We start from the raw sequence: 15,639 nt of genomic DNA on the forward strand, positions 1-15,639 counted from the left end.
TGGGAAGAACATGAGTTAAGTGACCATATTTGGACATGAAGACACAGGTCTGGTAAAGGTTCACATTAAAAACTGAGAGAAGTTTGAATTTTTTGAAAATTTTTTGATATGTACATAATACACATAAATACACCCATAAATACACACATAAATACACACAGATAGACCCCAATAATGACATGAGGTGTTCAGCCCAGTTCTCCATTAGTCCACAGGGTGGAGCCGCAACACAAACAAACACAGTAACACCTACAGATAAGAGCCCAGAGGACCAGGATGAGGACTCCAGAGCCCCCCCCCCCCCCCCCCCCCCTTGGTAACAATCTAAGGAAACTCCGAGGAAACTCTGGAATGAGCTTCTGAGAGCGTGGAATGACACTGGGGTTGAAACTCTCAGAAAATACATCGACACACTGACAGAAAGATGCACTGCTGCGACTGTTGCCGGGGGGGGGGGGGTGCACACTAAATATTAGAGTAAAATGTGAAAAAAAAAAAAGGACTGGACAGATACATACAAGAAAATATGGAGTCATTCTTTTTTGTCGGTTCTTCTGCTGTTATTATTTGACTGTAGATCATGTTGGTCTGTATGTGGAACCGCAACTAAAATGAGTTCCATAGCCTGGACTGAGGAATTTTTGCACTTTGCAAATTTGTCCCATGGGCCGGACTGGAACCTTTGGTTTGCCACATTTGGCCCCTGAGATGCATGTGTGAGACCCCTGCTCTAATATTTAGATAATAATTTTCTATATATTTAGTGTGCCTTCCCCGGCAAAACTCCGAGGAAACTCTGGAATGAGCTTCTGAGAGCGTGGAATGACACTGGGGTTGAAACTGTCAGAAAATACATCGACACACTGACAGAAAGATGCACTGCTGCGATTGTTGCCGGGGGGGGGGGGTGCACACTAAATATTAGAGTAAAATGTAAAAAAAAAAAAAGGACTGGACAGATACATTTGTAGGTGAAATATTCTCAGTACCTTTGCCTTTACCTTTTGCAACGGCAAAAAGTGAAATTCAGGCTTTGGAAAAAAAAACCAAACGCCAGTTTATTCAGATTTGACAAGTGTTCTAATAGTTTTGCACACCGCTGTACAAAACAGGGACATTGGTCTTGTGTGGTTGGCCAAGACTCTGGGTGAGGACTCTAGAGGACCAGGACCAGGGATCCAGAGGACCAGAATGTGGGTGGACTTGAGGCTCTGATGGTGGAGCTGTTCTCAGATCCGTGACGTGGTCCAGACTAAGCCTTCGTAACAGGTGGAGATCATCATGGACCCGGCTGGTCCTCCCACAGTCCAGATCACTGAGACCGGTACAGAGATCAGAACCACCACAAGCTGATGAATGAAGACACGAGAAGAAACCAGGAATCAGTTCAGTTATCGTACAGACCAAACAAACACTAACTAATTGACCCTGATCTGATCTGATCGGTCGACTGTTCTCCAAAACCTGAAACTGTTCAACAAACCGACACGGACTGACTCCGACATCTACTGACCTCAAAAACTCCAGAGCATAATCTGGACTGAGGGAAAGACCAAGCAGCTCCCTCACATGTTCATGTTTCAGGTCGTTTCGAGTCAGATCCAGTTCTTTGAGGTTAGATGGATTGGACTCCAGAGTTGAGGCCAGAGAAGAACAGCTGGTCTCCGATAACCTGCAGCCCCTCAACCTGAATAAAAGATGTAGAGGACAATCTATGGAGTGTTGCACAGTTACTGAATGACTTTGAACCAAGTATTAGTGTGAATGTCCGACCCTGATGAACGTGTCCAATCACAGTCCATGAAGGCAAAGGCTCTGAAAACTGATGGACATGGGATATTTACATTTGTCTGTTTTCATCAATCTGCAAAAATGTCTACAATTCTGTTTCGTTTTTTTTTTTTTTGTCAAAATTGGGTGAATGCGCGAACGTTAATGAAGAGAAAAATGAACCGAAATGATTTTAGCAAATGGCTGCAATAGAACACAGTGAAATATGAAAGGGGGTCTGAATACTTTCTGTGCCTGCTGTACATTTTATTTGTACATAAAAGAGGTTCAGACGTGAATGAAACATGTAAACTGTGACAAAGTGTGAGTGTGGAAACAGTGAACTGACCTCAGAACCTGAAGTCGACATCGTGGACTCTGTAGAACTTCACACAACTGCTCCACTCCTGAATCCTTCAGGTCGTTGTAGTTCAAGGTCAGTTGTGTGAGCGTGGATGGATTGGACTTCAGAGCTGAGGCCAGAGAAGAACAGCTGGTCTGTGATAACCTGCAGGAAGTCAACCTGAAGAAAGAAGAAAGGATGGAGACACGTCCATTAATGATCCAGTCGAATGTTTTCACACATGCAGCTCAGGATTAGTGTTCTATTTTTTTTTATTTTGTTTTTTTTAGGTAGCAGTGGTTGATTTTTTTTAAATCATAGATTTAACTTTTTACCCCAAAACAAATATTCATATTAAAGTCGAACTTTTGAACCATAGAAAATGAAGGTTTGTTGGACTGATGGACTGAACACCTCTGAGTAGAGGAACTGAGTTTTTTTTTAAAAAGAAATATTCCATGATATAATAGTTGGGTGGTTGCCTCTGCCTCATCATCAAGGTGTGAAGAATCAAAAACAGAAAAACTATGAATATATTAAATATCAGCAGACAGTGAACTGACCTCAGAACCTGAAGTCGACATTGTGGACTCTGTAGAACATCACACAGCAGCTTCACTCCTGAATCCTTCAGGTCGTTACAACTCAGATCCAGTTTTATGAGATTGGATGGACTGGACTTCAGAGCTGAGACCAGAGAAGAACAGCTGGTCTCTGATAACCTGCAGTCCCTCAACCTGAACAAAGAAGAAAGGATGCAGAAACGTCCACTAATGATCCAGTCTGATGTTTTCAGACATGAAGCTCAGAATTACTGTGTTCTAATAAAAAAAAGTAGTAGTGGTTTGACTTTTAACCAAACAACAACTATTCATTTTAATGTCAAACTTTTAAACCTTAGAGAATCAACAAGGTTTGCCAGGCTATGTTCACTGGTATCTGGCAAATCAGACAGTTTTCTCTGCATTTATGCCTATGGTTTACATGACAACGATGGCCACACCCACCAAAAACGATGGTTTCTAAAAACTCTGGCCAATGTGCAGATTTCGGCAAATCTCCATTTTCTTATTTGCTTGTAAAAAGCGGGAAACAGAGATCTAGGGCGAATGTCACAGTTTTCAGCGGAAATACATTTGCATCACATGTGCGAAGTAACAGAAGTAACGTTTTGTTGTGGTTCTTTTTAGGATTCTGATTAATGTTATTCGATCGTCTCACCACATTGCCATCTACAGCCTTGGCATGCTCTGACGGTATAGATATAAAGGGCAGTGTAAATAAAACTTTTTCTGAAAATGGTTACGTGTGCACAAGGTTTTTTTTCCAGTTTAATTTATTTGTAGAGCCCAGTATCACAAGGTCACCTTTTAAAAATGGGGAGGGGGAAAAATCTGTTTTCCAGAATTCCTGGCTATGTGTAAACGTAGCCATATGCTGCGTTTCCACTACGTAGTACCGGCTTGACTTGAGTCGACTCATTTCTGCCTTTTTGCGTTTGCTTTACATAAAAGGACCTTGAATCTGGTACCCAGTGCTAGTTTTTTGGTGTCTGCTCCGCCGAGGTTCCAAAACTGGGGAAGAGATACTAAAACATGATGCGTAAACACTGTAGACACCTGACTGGCCATTAAGAGTTGTCTGCGTCATCGCATCATCAATGTGCGACTCGCTACTTTAAAAAAACAGATTCAGAAGTTTACAGTAAATATACCGGTAGGTGAATCCACATGATGACTGCCCGCAAAACCACACCGTGGTCGGTCGAGGAGGTTCAGACATTTCTGTCTTTGGTGGCCGACAAAAAAATTCAGCGTGAGCTTGATGGAGCAACACGCAACGGGTGAGTTAATCAGCGACTCTCTGAGCAGACAACACGGAAGTTACGCATCGCATCGCTATGACGTCCAGGTACTCTATAGTCAGTCGTATCCTGTGATGGAAACGGTCTCCAGGAATAGTACCTGGTACCCGAGTTGAGTTGAGCTGGTTCCACGTAGTGGAAACGTGGCATTAGACTCTGACTAATGGACAGGTGGACTCAACTCTGAGTAGAGGAATTTAGGTTTTTTTTTAAGAAAAATTCCATGATACAGTTGGGTGGTTGCCTCTGCCTCATCATCATGGTGTGAAGAATCAAAAACCGAAAAACTACAAATATATAAAGTATCAACAGACAGTGGACTGACCTCAGAACCTGAAGTCGACATTGTGGACTCTGTAGAACATCACACAACAGCTTCACTCCTGAATCCTTCAGGTCATTCCAACTCAGATCCAGTTTTATGAGACTGGATGGACTGGACTTCAGAGCTGAGACCAGAGAAGAACATTTGGTCTCTGTTAACCTGCAGTCCCTCAACCTGAATGAAGAAGAAAAGATGGCCATTAATGATCCAATAGTGTGGTTTAATTCAAAAACAAACCTGAAGCAACTAAACATCTACTGTAACATATTTACTTATGTTACTTAAACCAAGTTTTAGTGGATGACACCCCCCCCTCCCAGAACTGAACAACTGATTTTGTTCTTTTTGGTACAGTTTTCTTCAGTGTCCACTCCTTTATCCATGTCACTCTTATTTTTGGGGGCATTTCGCTTTTCGCATTTCAGCTCACGTTCCACATCTTAGGGGGTAACTGGACTATGACATCACCTCAACACAAGAGCCCGCATCAAACATGAAATGCGGCAAAAAACAGGAGTCCTCACTGGGAAGACGCTCGGCTGGAAGTCCTTTTCCATAAGGACTACGGATTTCTAACAATTGAGAAAAAATTGATGTGTTTCATCACAGTTAAGCCGTGTTAGGCCAGCTGAAAAACATGCCTTAGTATTTAGTATCATCTTAAGTTACTGATCTACACAAAAAAAAGAAAAAAATATAGAGAGAGAGATAGTGTAGATAGTGACCTGACCTCAGAGTCTGCAGTCTGCAGTTTGGATTCTTCAGTGCAGAACAAAGAATCTTCACTCCTGAATTTGTCAAACTCATGGTAAAACTCAGGTCTAATTCAGCGAGATGGGAGGGATTGGACTTCAGAGCTGAAGCCACAACTTCGCAGAGACTCTCCGAGAGTGCACAGCCAGCAAGTCTGCACATGAAGGAAAGTTAAATACGATGAAAATGGAATTTTATTGAATATCTCCGTCTTGACAAAGCTTCATGTTTCCTGTAACACCAGTTCTTTAACAAACACTATTTTACACTTGAAAAAATGACGGAATGATAATGTTAGTAGTCACATCCGAACTCACCGAGCCTTTCTACAGTTCCTCACAGCTGGGATTAGTCTCAGTCGTCCCTGATATGATGTGTTGTACTTCTCCAGGTCCAACTCATCCAGAACCTCCTCTGACATCTGCAACATGTAGGCCAGAGCTGAACACTGGATCTCAGAGAGTTTCTTCTTTGATCTGTTCTCTGACTGCAGGAACTCTTGGATCTCCTGGTGGACTGAGTGGTCGTTCATCTCCGTCAGACAGTGGAAGATGTTGATGCTTCTGTCAGGAGACATGTGACCACTGTTCATCTCCTTCAGGTTGCTGGTGATTGTCTGTATTGTCTCTGGACTGATCTCTGTTGGACCCAGCAGACCTCCTAAGAGGGTCTGGTTGGACTCCAGACAGAGGCCATGAAGGAAACGAACAAACAGATCCAGGTGACCGTTTTCACTTTTGAGGGATTTTTCCATCATTTTTTTCAAGAACTCATCAAGTGTTGAATTATGGTTCCAGTCTTCCACAAACCTCTTCAGAACCTGTTTGTTTTTGGTTGTGTAACAGTGGTACATGTAGACTGCCGCCAGAAACTCCTGAACGCTCAGATGAACAAAGCTGTAGATGGTTTTCTGGAGGATCACACTCGCTCTTTTGAAGATCTCTGTACAGAGTCCTGACTTCACCAAGGCCTCTGTCACATCCAGACCACACTGCTCCAGGTCTTCAGGGTAGAACATGAGGTTTCCTTTCTCCAGATGTTCAAACGCCAGCCTCGCCAACTTCAGAAGAACCTCCCTGTCAGCCTCGGTCAGCTGTACCTCATGTCTTTTTTCATACTTGTTCTTCTTCCTCTTTGTCTGGACTGTGATGAAGTGTGAGTACAGGTCCGTCAGGGTCTTGGGCAGCTCTCCTCTCTGGTTTGAAGTCAACATGTGCTCCAGAACTGTAGAACTGATCCAGCAGAAGAGTGGGGTTTGACACATGATGTGGAGGCTCCTGGACGTCTTGATGTGTGAGATGATTCTGTTGGACAGATCTTCATCAGTGGATCTCTTCTTGAAGTACTCCTCCTTCTGGTCGTCAGTGGTGAAGCCTCGGACCTCTGTTACCCTGTCCACACATGAAGGAGGGATCTGATTGGCTGCTGGAGGTCTAGATGTTATCCAGATGAGAGCTGATGGAAGCAGGTTCCCCTTGATGAGGTTGGTCAACAGGACGTTGACTGGTTTCTTCTGGGTGACGTCTGAAACCACCTCACAGTCATGGAAGTCCAGTGACAGTCTGCTTTCATCCAGGCCGTCGAAGATGAACAGAAGTTTGCAGATGTTGATCTGCTCGGCTGTGACCTTCTGTAACGTTGGATGGAAAACATGGAGCAGCGTCAGCAGACTGTACTGCTCATCTGTGACCAGGTTCAGCTCTCTGAAGGACAGCAGAACCACCAGACTGACGTCCTGGTTTTCTAAACCCTCGGCCCAGTCCAGAGTGAACTTCAGCACCGAGAAGGTTTTTCCAACTCCAGCGAAGCCGTTGGTCAGAACCACTCTGATGGGTTCCTGTTGGTCGGGTAGGGCTTTGAAGATGTCCTGACACCTGATGGGAGTGTCTTCAGGGACATTCTTGTAAACCGTCTCCAGCATCCTCACCTCATGTCGGGTATTAACGTCTTCACTCTGTCCCTCTGTGATGTAGAGCTCAGTGAAGATCTGGTTCAGACGGGTTCTACTTCCTGTTTCATCGGTTCCTTCAGTCACACATTCACATCTGCTCCTCAGACTCCGTTTATGTTCATCTGAAACCACACAATAAAAACAAGGTTTCTCTGAGTTCATATTAACAACAGTTTCCATATACAGGACTCTAGACCTGGATCTGCTCATCTGTCCATGAACTGGTGGACTAACACACAGCTGGACATGGAACAGCTGAGCAGGTCTTGGTCCTGGATAAAAACATCTGCACTCAAACACATGTTCAGGTTCTCAGATTTAACTGTTTCAATTAAAACCGATTACAGTCAAAGACATGAAGAAAATACTTGGACTCGACCTGAAGGTTTAGATTAAATGTACACAAACAGTCTTACTTTGTACAGTGCTGTCCACCAGTGGTCCAGTTGTGGGGAGACACTGGGGACAGGAGGGGTCTCCTGATGGACCGGACTGGTCCCAGTATGAAGTGATGCACTGTTTGCAGAACCAGTGTCCACAGCTGGTCTGGACTGGATCAGTCAGGACCTTCTGACACAAACAACAGGACTGTGGGTCCACTTCAGAAGTCTGTCCAGGTGGTGAAGACGGTCCTGGTTCATTAAAATCTGGAGGGGACTGTATAGACGAGTCGGAAGCTGGAGACTCAGATCTGTGTCTGTTAAATAATAAACTAATTTTATCAACACAGAAAACAGTTGGACAGCGGGCAAATAACAGCGTGAACATACACGCACAAAACTTATAAAGTGTACAGATAACACGCAAATTCAAAGTGGTGTCATGATATCATGTTGCATTTTGTAAAACCAGAAGAAGTATTCTATAAACACACAGCCCCAGGATGTCCATATAAAGAGTAAAAATAGAACCCAGAGGCAGAACACAGAGAAAACAGGATCGGTCCTAGAATAGAGCCCAGGGGAACCCCAAAGCCTAACGGTGAAGCAGAAGAACCACCACCACATTAAAAAGGAGACCCTGAACTCCTCATCCTTCTGTCCTCATGTCTTTATTTAGTGCTGTTTAACATATGAAGACCAGTCAGCTGAATGTAAACCAGTAAATAATGTGAACCAGTGGACTCACGCTGGATCAGACGGTCCTGGTTCATTAAAATCTGGAGGGGGGTCTTTAGACCAGCCACTCTTCATAGACAGACAGTCGGACGCTGTAGACTCTGATCTGGGTCTGTTGAATAATAAACTCATTTTATGAACACAGTAAACAGTTGGATTGAACAGAATGTTAGTGTCATTAAACTCATCTTCTCTGATCTTTGTCCATCATTGCTTTGGATTTTCATTGGTTCTGAAGGACACATGTGGACGTTAAGAATGAAAACCTTCCAACATTTCCTCTGAATATTCCAGGATGTTTTTCAGCAGCAGAAAGAAGAGTTTTATTGCGATACATCTGTTTTTCTGTTTTGGGGACGGCAACACGGTTCAGACTATTAACAGTTTTATAAAGTAATTTAAAAATCATTTCGTTTTTAAAAATGTCCAAAAACTACCAAAACGTAGCTTTTGGAAGTAAGAGTTATGACGTTATATTATTAATTTGTTAAACTAAATAATTGTGAAGATGTTCCTTACAAAGTGAAATCAGAAAAGACTGGATGATAATGAGCTGATTTCATGACAGTAACAAAGTTTTATTGTATAATCTGTCATTTTTAGAGCATGTGATTAAATGTCTGTGTTAGAAGAGGACAAAGGTCATCTGCGGCTGTTTTTTTGACACTGATATAATTTTATTGTTGTCAGACACAGTGACGTTGGTTCAATCTGCAGATGTCAACTCATCTCCACTTCACCACCTGTAGAAGCCAATAACATAATAACGACCCATAACGTAAGAAATTTGACATTTTTAAAATGTAATAGGCCAATAACGTAATAGAAGTCCTGAACCGATAACGTAATAAGTTTTGGCCAATAATGTAATAACTTATTACGTTATCGGTCGGTTATTACGTTATTGGCCTGATAAAAAAAAAATTATTTGCAAATGTAATAACTGAGCCAATAACGTAATAATATATTAATATTACTGTGTTTAAGTTTCATTTATAAGATAAAACTGTGATAAAATCTCTCTCTCTCTCTCTCTCCTGTCTGCTGCTCTATCGCCTTTCACTATCTCCAAACGAAGTGGAAACACACGCTTACAAACATAGGCAATGGTATGAAATGAAATATGTATGACATGTATGACATGGAACTCACTCTTGAAGATAGTAATATTTTTTTCCACTGTTCAGGATTTTTTGATTTCCCATAATTGACCACTAGAGGGCACTGGTGTGACATTGACTCTCTTCAGTTGTCCAAACTTCCTTTCTTCCTTTCTAGCGCTCATGTTGAAAGGTAATCAGTCATCAGTTTTCTTTGGTGAACAGTTCATTTTGTTGAAATTCTTGCATATACCACGTACAGTCTGATATATTTAGTACAAGAGGATCTGACATTATTAGAGTGTATTCAAAGTTAACTGACTGTACCTAGCTAACTGTTGGCTAGTTCTGAGCATTATTAACTATTACAGTTGGATCATATCAGAGGTATAAACATTTTTAAAGTGTGTGTGTGTGTGTGTGTGTGTGTGTGTGTGTGTGTGTGTGTGTGTGTGTGTGTGTGCGTGTGCGTGTGCATGCATGCGTACACACATCTGTATCTCTGTGTGTGTTTTAGCTGATGACTTCTGGTAAATTTTGTGGAACAAAATGGATATATTGAACAGATAAAACATGGGACACACCCTTAAAAATGTTTATACCTCTGATATGATCCAACTGTAATAGTTAATAATGCTCAGAACTAGCCAACAGTTAGCTAGGTACAGTCAGTTAACTTTGAATACACTCTAATAATGTTAAATCCTCCTGCACTAAATATATCAGATTGTACGTGGTATATGCAAGAATTTCAACAAAATGAATTGTTCACCGAAGAAAATTGATCATTGATCAGTGATTACCTTTCAACATGTGTGCTAGAAAGGAAGAAAGGAAGCTTGGACAACTGAAGAAAGTTAAAGTCACACCACTGCCATCTAGTGGTCAATTATGGGAAATCAAAAAATCCTTAACCCTATAACGCCAAACGTATAATATTTGATACATGAGTTTTGAAGCCCTCTACACGATCACTGTGATGTTTTTTTTCTTGAAAAACCTGACGTATACAATGAGATACATGCAATACACGGATAATGCACTAGGGGGAGGAATTTGTTCACCAGAGGTCTTTCCAGTCATTAACGAGGAAGGAGGCACAGGTGGTTTTTGAAGAAGAACTTTTCCAATTTTGAAAAGGTTAAGGTCAGAAAACATTTTTTTTTACTGAAACATCAATAGGCAGAGTTACTGGGTTGATGCAATGTGAAATTACTTAATATTTCATAATCCATGTTTTAGTAAAACCGTGTTGAAAAAGGCGTATCAAATTTGATACAGCAGGTATGTGTGGTCATATAATTCTAAATCAGTCAATTGTAATTTTATTGCATTTCATGCATTATACATATCATCAAACAACACACAGTCTTCTTTATTTTTCAAGTAAACTATATAAATGTTCAAATGGCATAATTTGGTACATTTAGTGCAAAACATTTAGATATGGGTGCTTCTATGACACTGGGTTTATTTTGGTATCTGGCACTTTTCCTGCTTTTTAGACCCAATAAAAAAAGAGAAATGTAAACATATTTCTCCCAGGATGGACCTAATGATGACCTCAGATAAATGCAAAAAAATCTCAAAATTAATGAATTTTTAATAAAATATCGGGACTCAAATTGGGACATGAAAAGCTACCTAGGTGTCATTTTTGATCTGAAAACATGTCTATAAATGGTCTTCTACAGACTATAAATAAAGACACTGCATTAAATGTGTCGATCCTAGTGGTTTTTCTAATCCAGACACAGGTTTTTCATGAATCTCAGTCTCATTCAAGGTTTCTTGTGGAACCCATCGTGTCCATTCATGTTACATGCGGAACCTGCCCATTTAAACGCATGTAAATTACAAGTGGTTTTGCAACAGCGGTCATTTTTATGAAACACTCTGCCTTCCATATTTACTTCGATTCTCAAAATGTACATGTAAGAAAATAAAAAGATATTCAAAAAATAATAGTGTGTAATTTTCACGTCCTTTTTACCAAGTGACATGGATTTTTGTATGCGCACGTCAAATAAAAATGTTTTCTATCTGAAAAATAATTTATTTTATCTCAGTAAATATACATATATATATATATATATATATATATATATATATATACATATATATATATACACACACACACACACACACACATATATATATATATATATATATATATATATATATATATATATATATATATATATATATATATTTTTTTTTTTTTTTTTTTTAATTTATTTATTTATTTTTTTAAATAGACCGAAGTGCTTCCAAACTTGCTTCATAACATTAGTCTATGTCTGGTTTGAATTTGTAGCCCCTCTGTCCTGTTTTTAGGGCCAGTTTCATAGAAGTACTTATATTCAACTGACTGTATCATGATGATTGATGACTAGGTGGGTGTTGCCGTGGTACCATTGCTAGTAACTTCCTTTTGCTGACAGATTTTCACTAAAAACTGACCAATTTAGAGAAAAAAATACACAGTAGCCTGTTTTTGTGTGTGCATGTGTGTTTTTAGATGGCAAAAAAATACAGTGTTGAAAAAGCGCTGAAAATGATTATGCTATGATTATAATGATATACTCAGTGTCAATGAAAACGCAACACTTGAATGTATTTTATTGTTCCTGAGCTGCATCAATATGTTTCAGTTTCACCTGTAGAAGATAATCCCAGACAGTTTCTTAACAACCTGAGACGGGTTGAGCTATTGTCACGCTTGAATGAACTTGTCTGCATTCATAAGACTTGTTTTTCTCATTGCTCAGCAATGAACTGCTCAACTTAAGGAACTGTGGTCAGTTAAGGAGTGCTCATGTTCTGTATATAAACACAAGCTGAAAAGCACCAAAATCATTTGCAGTAACTCAGCGATGCCCAGACTGACACCTGACCACAGATGCCATGCTCTGGGGCTCCTGGAGGCCGGGATCTCTGCTCGGCAGGTGGCGCCGTTTTGGATGCAATGTGTCCACCGTAGTCAGGATGCAACAGAGGCATGAAGAAACTGGACAACTGCAGACAGACCTGGTCCTGGACCAGCACATGTGACCACGCCACAGCAGGACCGCTACACTGAGCTGCAGCACCTCCAGGACCGCTTTGGGACTTTTGGTTTTGGGGGTCCTTGAGTTTCTTTCTTTTTCCTTATTTTTTGTCAACAAATTTGGATGTGATTTTTTATTTTTACTGTATAGATATGGCCTATGATTAATTCCAAAGAGCTTATGGAATAAAAATCCTCATTGATTTAAAAAAAAATATAAGAATCTTCAAGTGTTGCATTTTCATTGGCACTGAGTATATAATTATAAGCTCACATGTGTACAGTTAGAAATGCCGAGTGCATCTGTGTCTGAACAAGGACAGGAACTGTTGTCAGGCCTCCCACCATGCAAAAGAAAAAGTCTGTGAACCACAAAATTAGTCAAGAAAACTGAAGCGTTATGACCTCCAGACTTCCACTGTACCAGTTCCACTGGTGGATTCCTCATTGCTTCGTGACAGTAGCACTGGAAAATGTTCTCATGTATGTTTGGAATTACCAATATGTCAGATATGTTTGTGTTCTATTATGGTTTTGTTTGTTCGAAAATAATATTTGAGCACTGAGACACAACGTATCAAATATGATACAAACTGAAACTCATACATGGAAATTAGTATTTGATTTTTTTTTGTTGTTGTTCAGAAGGACCAGTAAAGGCTCCAGTTTTAAAGAACTGGAATTTTCTGTCAATGATTTCATGGTTCAGGCTTTACAGGTTTAACTGTGAAAAAAAAAAAAAAACTCTCTTCAAGAGTGAGTTCCATGTCATACATGTCATAAATGTCATGCATATTTCATATCATACCATTGCCTATGTTTGTAAACGTGTGTTTCCACTTCGTTTGGAGATAGTGTGAAAGGCTATAGAGCAGCAGACAGGACAGAGAGAGAGAGAGAGAGAGAGAGAGAGAGAGAGAGAGAGAGAGAGAGAGAGAGAGAGAGAGAGAGAGAGAGAGAGAGAGAGAGAGAGAGAGAGAGAGAGAGAGAGAGAGAGAGAGAGAGAGAGATTTTCACAGTTATATCTAATAAATGAAACTTAAATACAGTGATATTAATATATTATTACATTATTGGCCAGTTATTATGTTACTGGCCTATTACATTTTTAAAATGGCAGATTTCGTACGTTATGGGTCATTATTACGTTATTGGCGTCTACACCACCTCAGTAAAAAGGAAACCCTGAACTCCTCGTCCTTCTGTCTTCATGTCTGTATTTACTGCTGTTTAACAAACCAAGTCCCACCAGCTGAGTGTAAACCAGTAAATGTGTGAACCAGAGGACTCACGGTGGACCAGAGGGTCCTGGTTCATGACTGCCCCCTGGAGGATCCTTCATAGGGAACTGTGCTCCGTCCTCCTCTTCATCCACTCTCAGACTCATACTGTCGACGTCAGTCTGAAACCACATCCAACCAATGAATGATTTAAGACAAAAAACAACAACAATACAACCACCAACAACAGCAAATACCCAAAGAAAATTAACAACATACGAGTCCATTAGACCCAGTGGACCTGGAGTCCATTAGACCCAGTGGACCTGGAGTCCATTAGACCCAGTGGACCTGGAGTCCATTAGACCCAGTGGACCTGGAGTCTATTAGACCCAGTGGACCTGGAGTCCATTAAACCCAGTGGACCTGGAGTCCATTAAACCCAGTAGACACAGGTGTCAAACATGTGGTCCAGGGGCCAAATCCGGCCCTCCAAAGGGTCCAGTCTGGCCCTTAGGATGAATTTGTGAAATGCAAAAATTACACTGAAGATCTAAATAACCCTTTTAGTTCAGGTTCCACATTCAGACCAATTCAATCGAAAGTGGGCGGGACCAGTCAAATACCATCATCATAATCTATAAATAATGACAACTCCAAATGTTTCTGTTTGTAAACGCAAATATTTTCATGTATTTACAGTAAAATAAAGTATAATTTTACAAAAAATGTGAATAACCTGAACAAATATGAACCTGAAATGTCTTAAGAGAAGTAAGTACAATTTTAACAATATTCTGTCTGTTATTAAATGTTGTGTGTTTGTAGATCCACTGTGACCTGTACGTTATAATGTAAACGTGTAAATGATAAACTGAGGCAGAATATTATTAAAATTACACTGATTTTTTCAGTTTGTTCATGTTCTTCACATCTTTTGAAAGGTTAGTTTGTAGAGGTAAACCTTTTCATAATGTAAATTTACTTTTTCGCTCTAAAACATAGAGAAAAGTTTGGAGTTGACCTTGTTTCTATATTTTTGTGTTATTATTTGACTGGTTGGGCCCACTGCAGATCAGAGTTAGCTGAATGTGGAACTGAACTCACATGAGTTTGACAGCCCTGGTTTAAAGTTTGCACATTCTTCAATATTAAACAGATACAAAAACAGAACTGCAATATCTTACAATATTATTTATTACTTAATTGCTACACAGCTATGATGGTGTGAAAGTCAGAAAAGAGAAAAATGAATGAACCAGGGGGAGTGGGGGGTGTTTCTCAGTGAAGTGGGACAGGTTGAATTTGGTTCATGTCATCCTCTTCACGGCTGAATCCGATAAAAGTCATTTAACAGGACGATTATCGCATAAATAATATCACACTTACCTTCAACCAAACGTCTTCTACTTCAACAAAACGAAAGCTGATCATCTAAACAGGTGACATTTGCACCTGGATCACCGCCGTGGCCCCGCCCCCACTCTGTGTTTACCAGAGCAGAGCCTTGAATAAACAGAGTTACGACACTTCTTCCATAGAGTCCCTGTTGTAAAAAGTTATTCTGTGCTGAGGTTTTATGTGATTATATTGTATGTGCTGTCTGTGTATGACTGGACTGATGCTTCACTGTTCTCTTTTTTGTCTTTATTGATTTATCTTGTCTCAAAATAAATTTTTAAAAAGTAAATAAATAAATAAATAAAAAGATTTATCTTGTCTCTTAGCTGTCTTAACTCTCTCTTTTTAATTAATGTGCAGTAATATATTGGGGGGTTTTTTAGGGTTCCTATTAGACATGTCTGCTAAAGCTGCCACTGTTTACTGTTAATGATACAGTTCATTCATTGTGTTTGTCCGCGATACAATAAAATAAAATAAAATAAAATAAAATGGTGGATGAAAAATGGACCTACTTCCAGGTTCTGGAGGGGGCCGTTTTAGGATTAACTGGGAACAGAGCTCTTACATTCAGCTCCTTTAAGTTTGTCAGCTGAGGTCATGTGACCGTTAGGAGGACAGTTACTGTAGAGCTGAGCTCTGATCAATAAAAGTTCATTAAAGTTATTGTTTATGAGTTAAAGGAGGACAAACTTCTGTCACTGCGTTTGGAAGATCCCACTCATCCTAGAAGAATTCTGCTGAG

The 15,639-nt window shown here is 40.2% G+C and overlaps 1 protein-coding gene across 1 annotated transcript; it reads right to left on the reverse strand.

Annotated features, from left to right (window-relative positions):
* Positions 1 to 992: 992 nt before the first annotated feature.
* LOC115424133 (NACHT, LRR and PYD domains-containing protein 12-like) lies at positions 993 to 14,981 on the reverse strand. Its single transcript, XM_030141234.1, has 11 exons — positions 14,883 to 14,981; positions 13,566 to 13,675; positions 8,135 to 8,236; positions 7,423 to 7,703; positions 5,373 to 7,128; positions 5,033 to 5,209; positions 4,303 to 4,476; positions 2,677 to 2,850; positions 2,120 to 2,293; positions 1,514 to 1,687; positions 993 to 1,349 (listed from the first exon to the last, which is right to left on the reverse strand). Exons 1-11 carry the CDS (start codon positions 14,925 to 14,927, stop codon positions 1,334 to 1,336), a joined length of 3,183 nt encoding a protein of 1,060 aa, XP_029997094.1. The 5' UTR covers positions 14,928 to 14,981; the 3' UTR covers positions 993 to 1,333.
* Positions 14,982 to 15,639: the final 658 nt, after the last annotated feature.

This window comes from Sphaeramia orbicularis, chromosome 8, assembly GCF_902148855.1.
Source record: "Sphaeramia orbicularis chromosome 8, fSphaOr1.1, whole genome shotgun sequence".
Classification (NCBI taxonomy): domain Eukaryota; kingdom Metazoa; phylum Chordata; class Actinopteri; order Kurtiformes; family Apogonidae; genus Sphaeramia; species Sphaeramia orbicularis.

Excerpts from the sequence above, each read along its gene's own strand:
- LOC115424133 (XM_030141234.1), bottom strand. The coding sequence starts at position 14,927 with ATGATCAGCTTTCGTTTTGTTGAAGTAGAAGACGTTTGGTTGAAG. Across the intron at positions 8,237-13,565 it reads CCAGGACCCTCTGGTCCACC|ACCCAGATCAGAGTCTACAG; the intron begins GTGAGTCCTCTG and ends ATTATTCAACAG. Across the intron at positions 2,851-4,302 it reads TGTCGACTTCAGGTTCTGAG|GTTGAGGGACTGCAGGTTAT; the intron begins GTCAGTCCACTG and ends TTCTTTGTTCAG.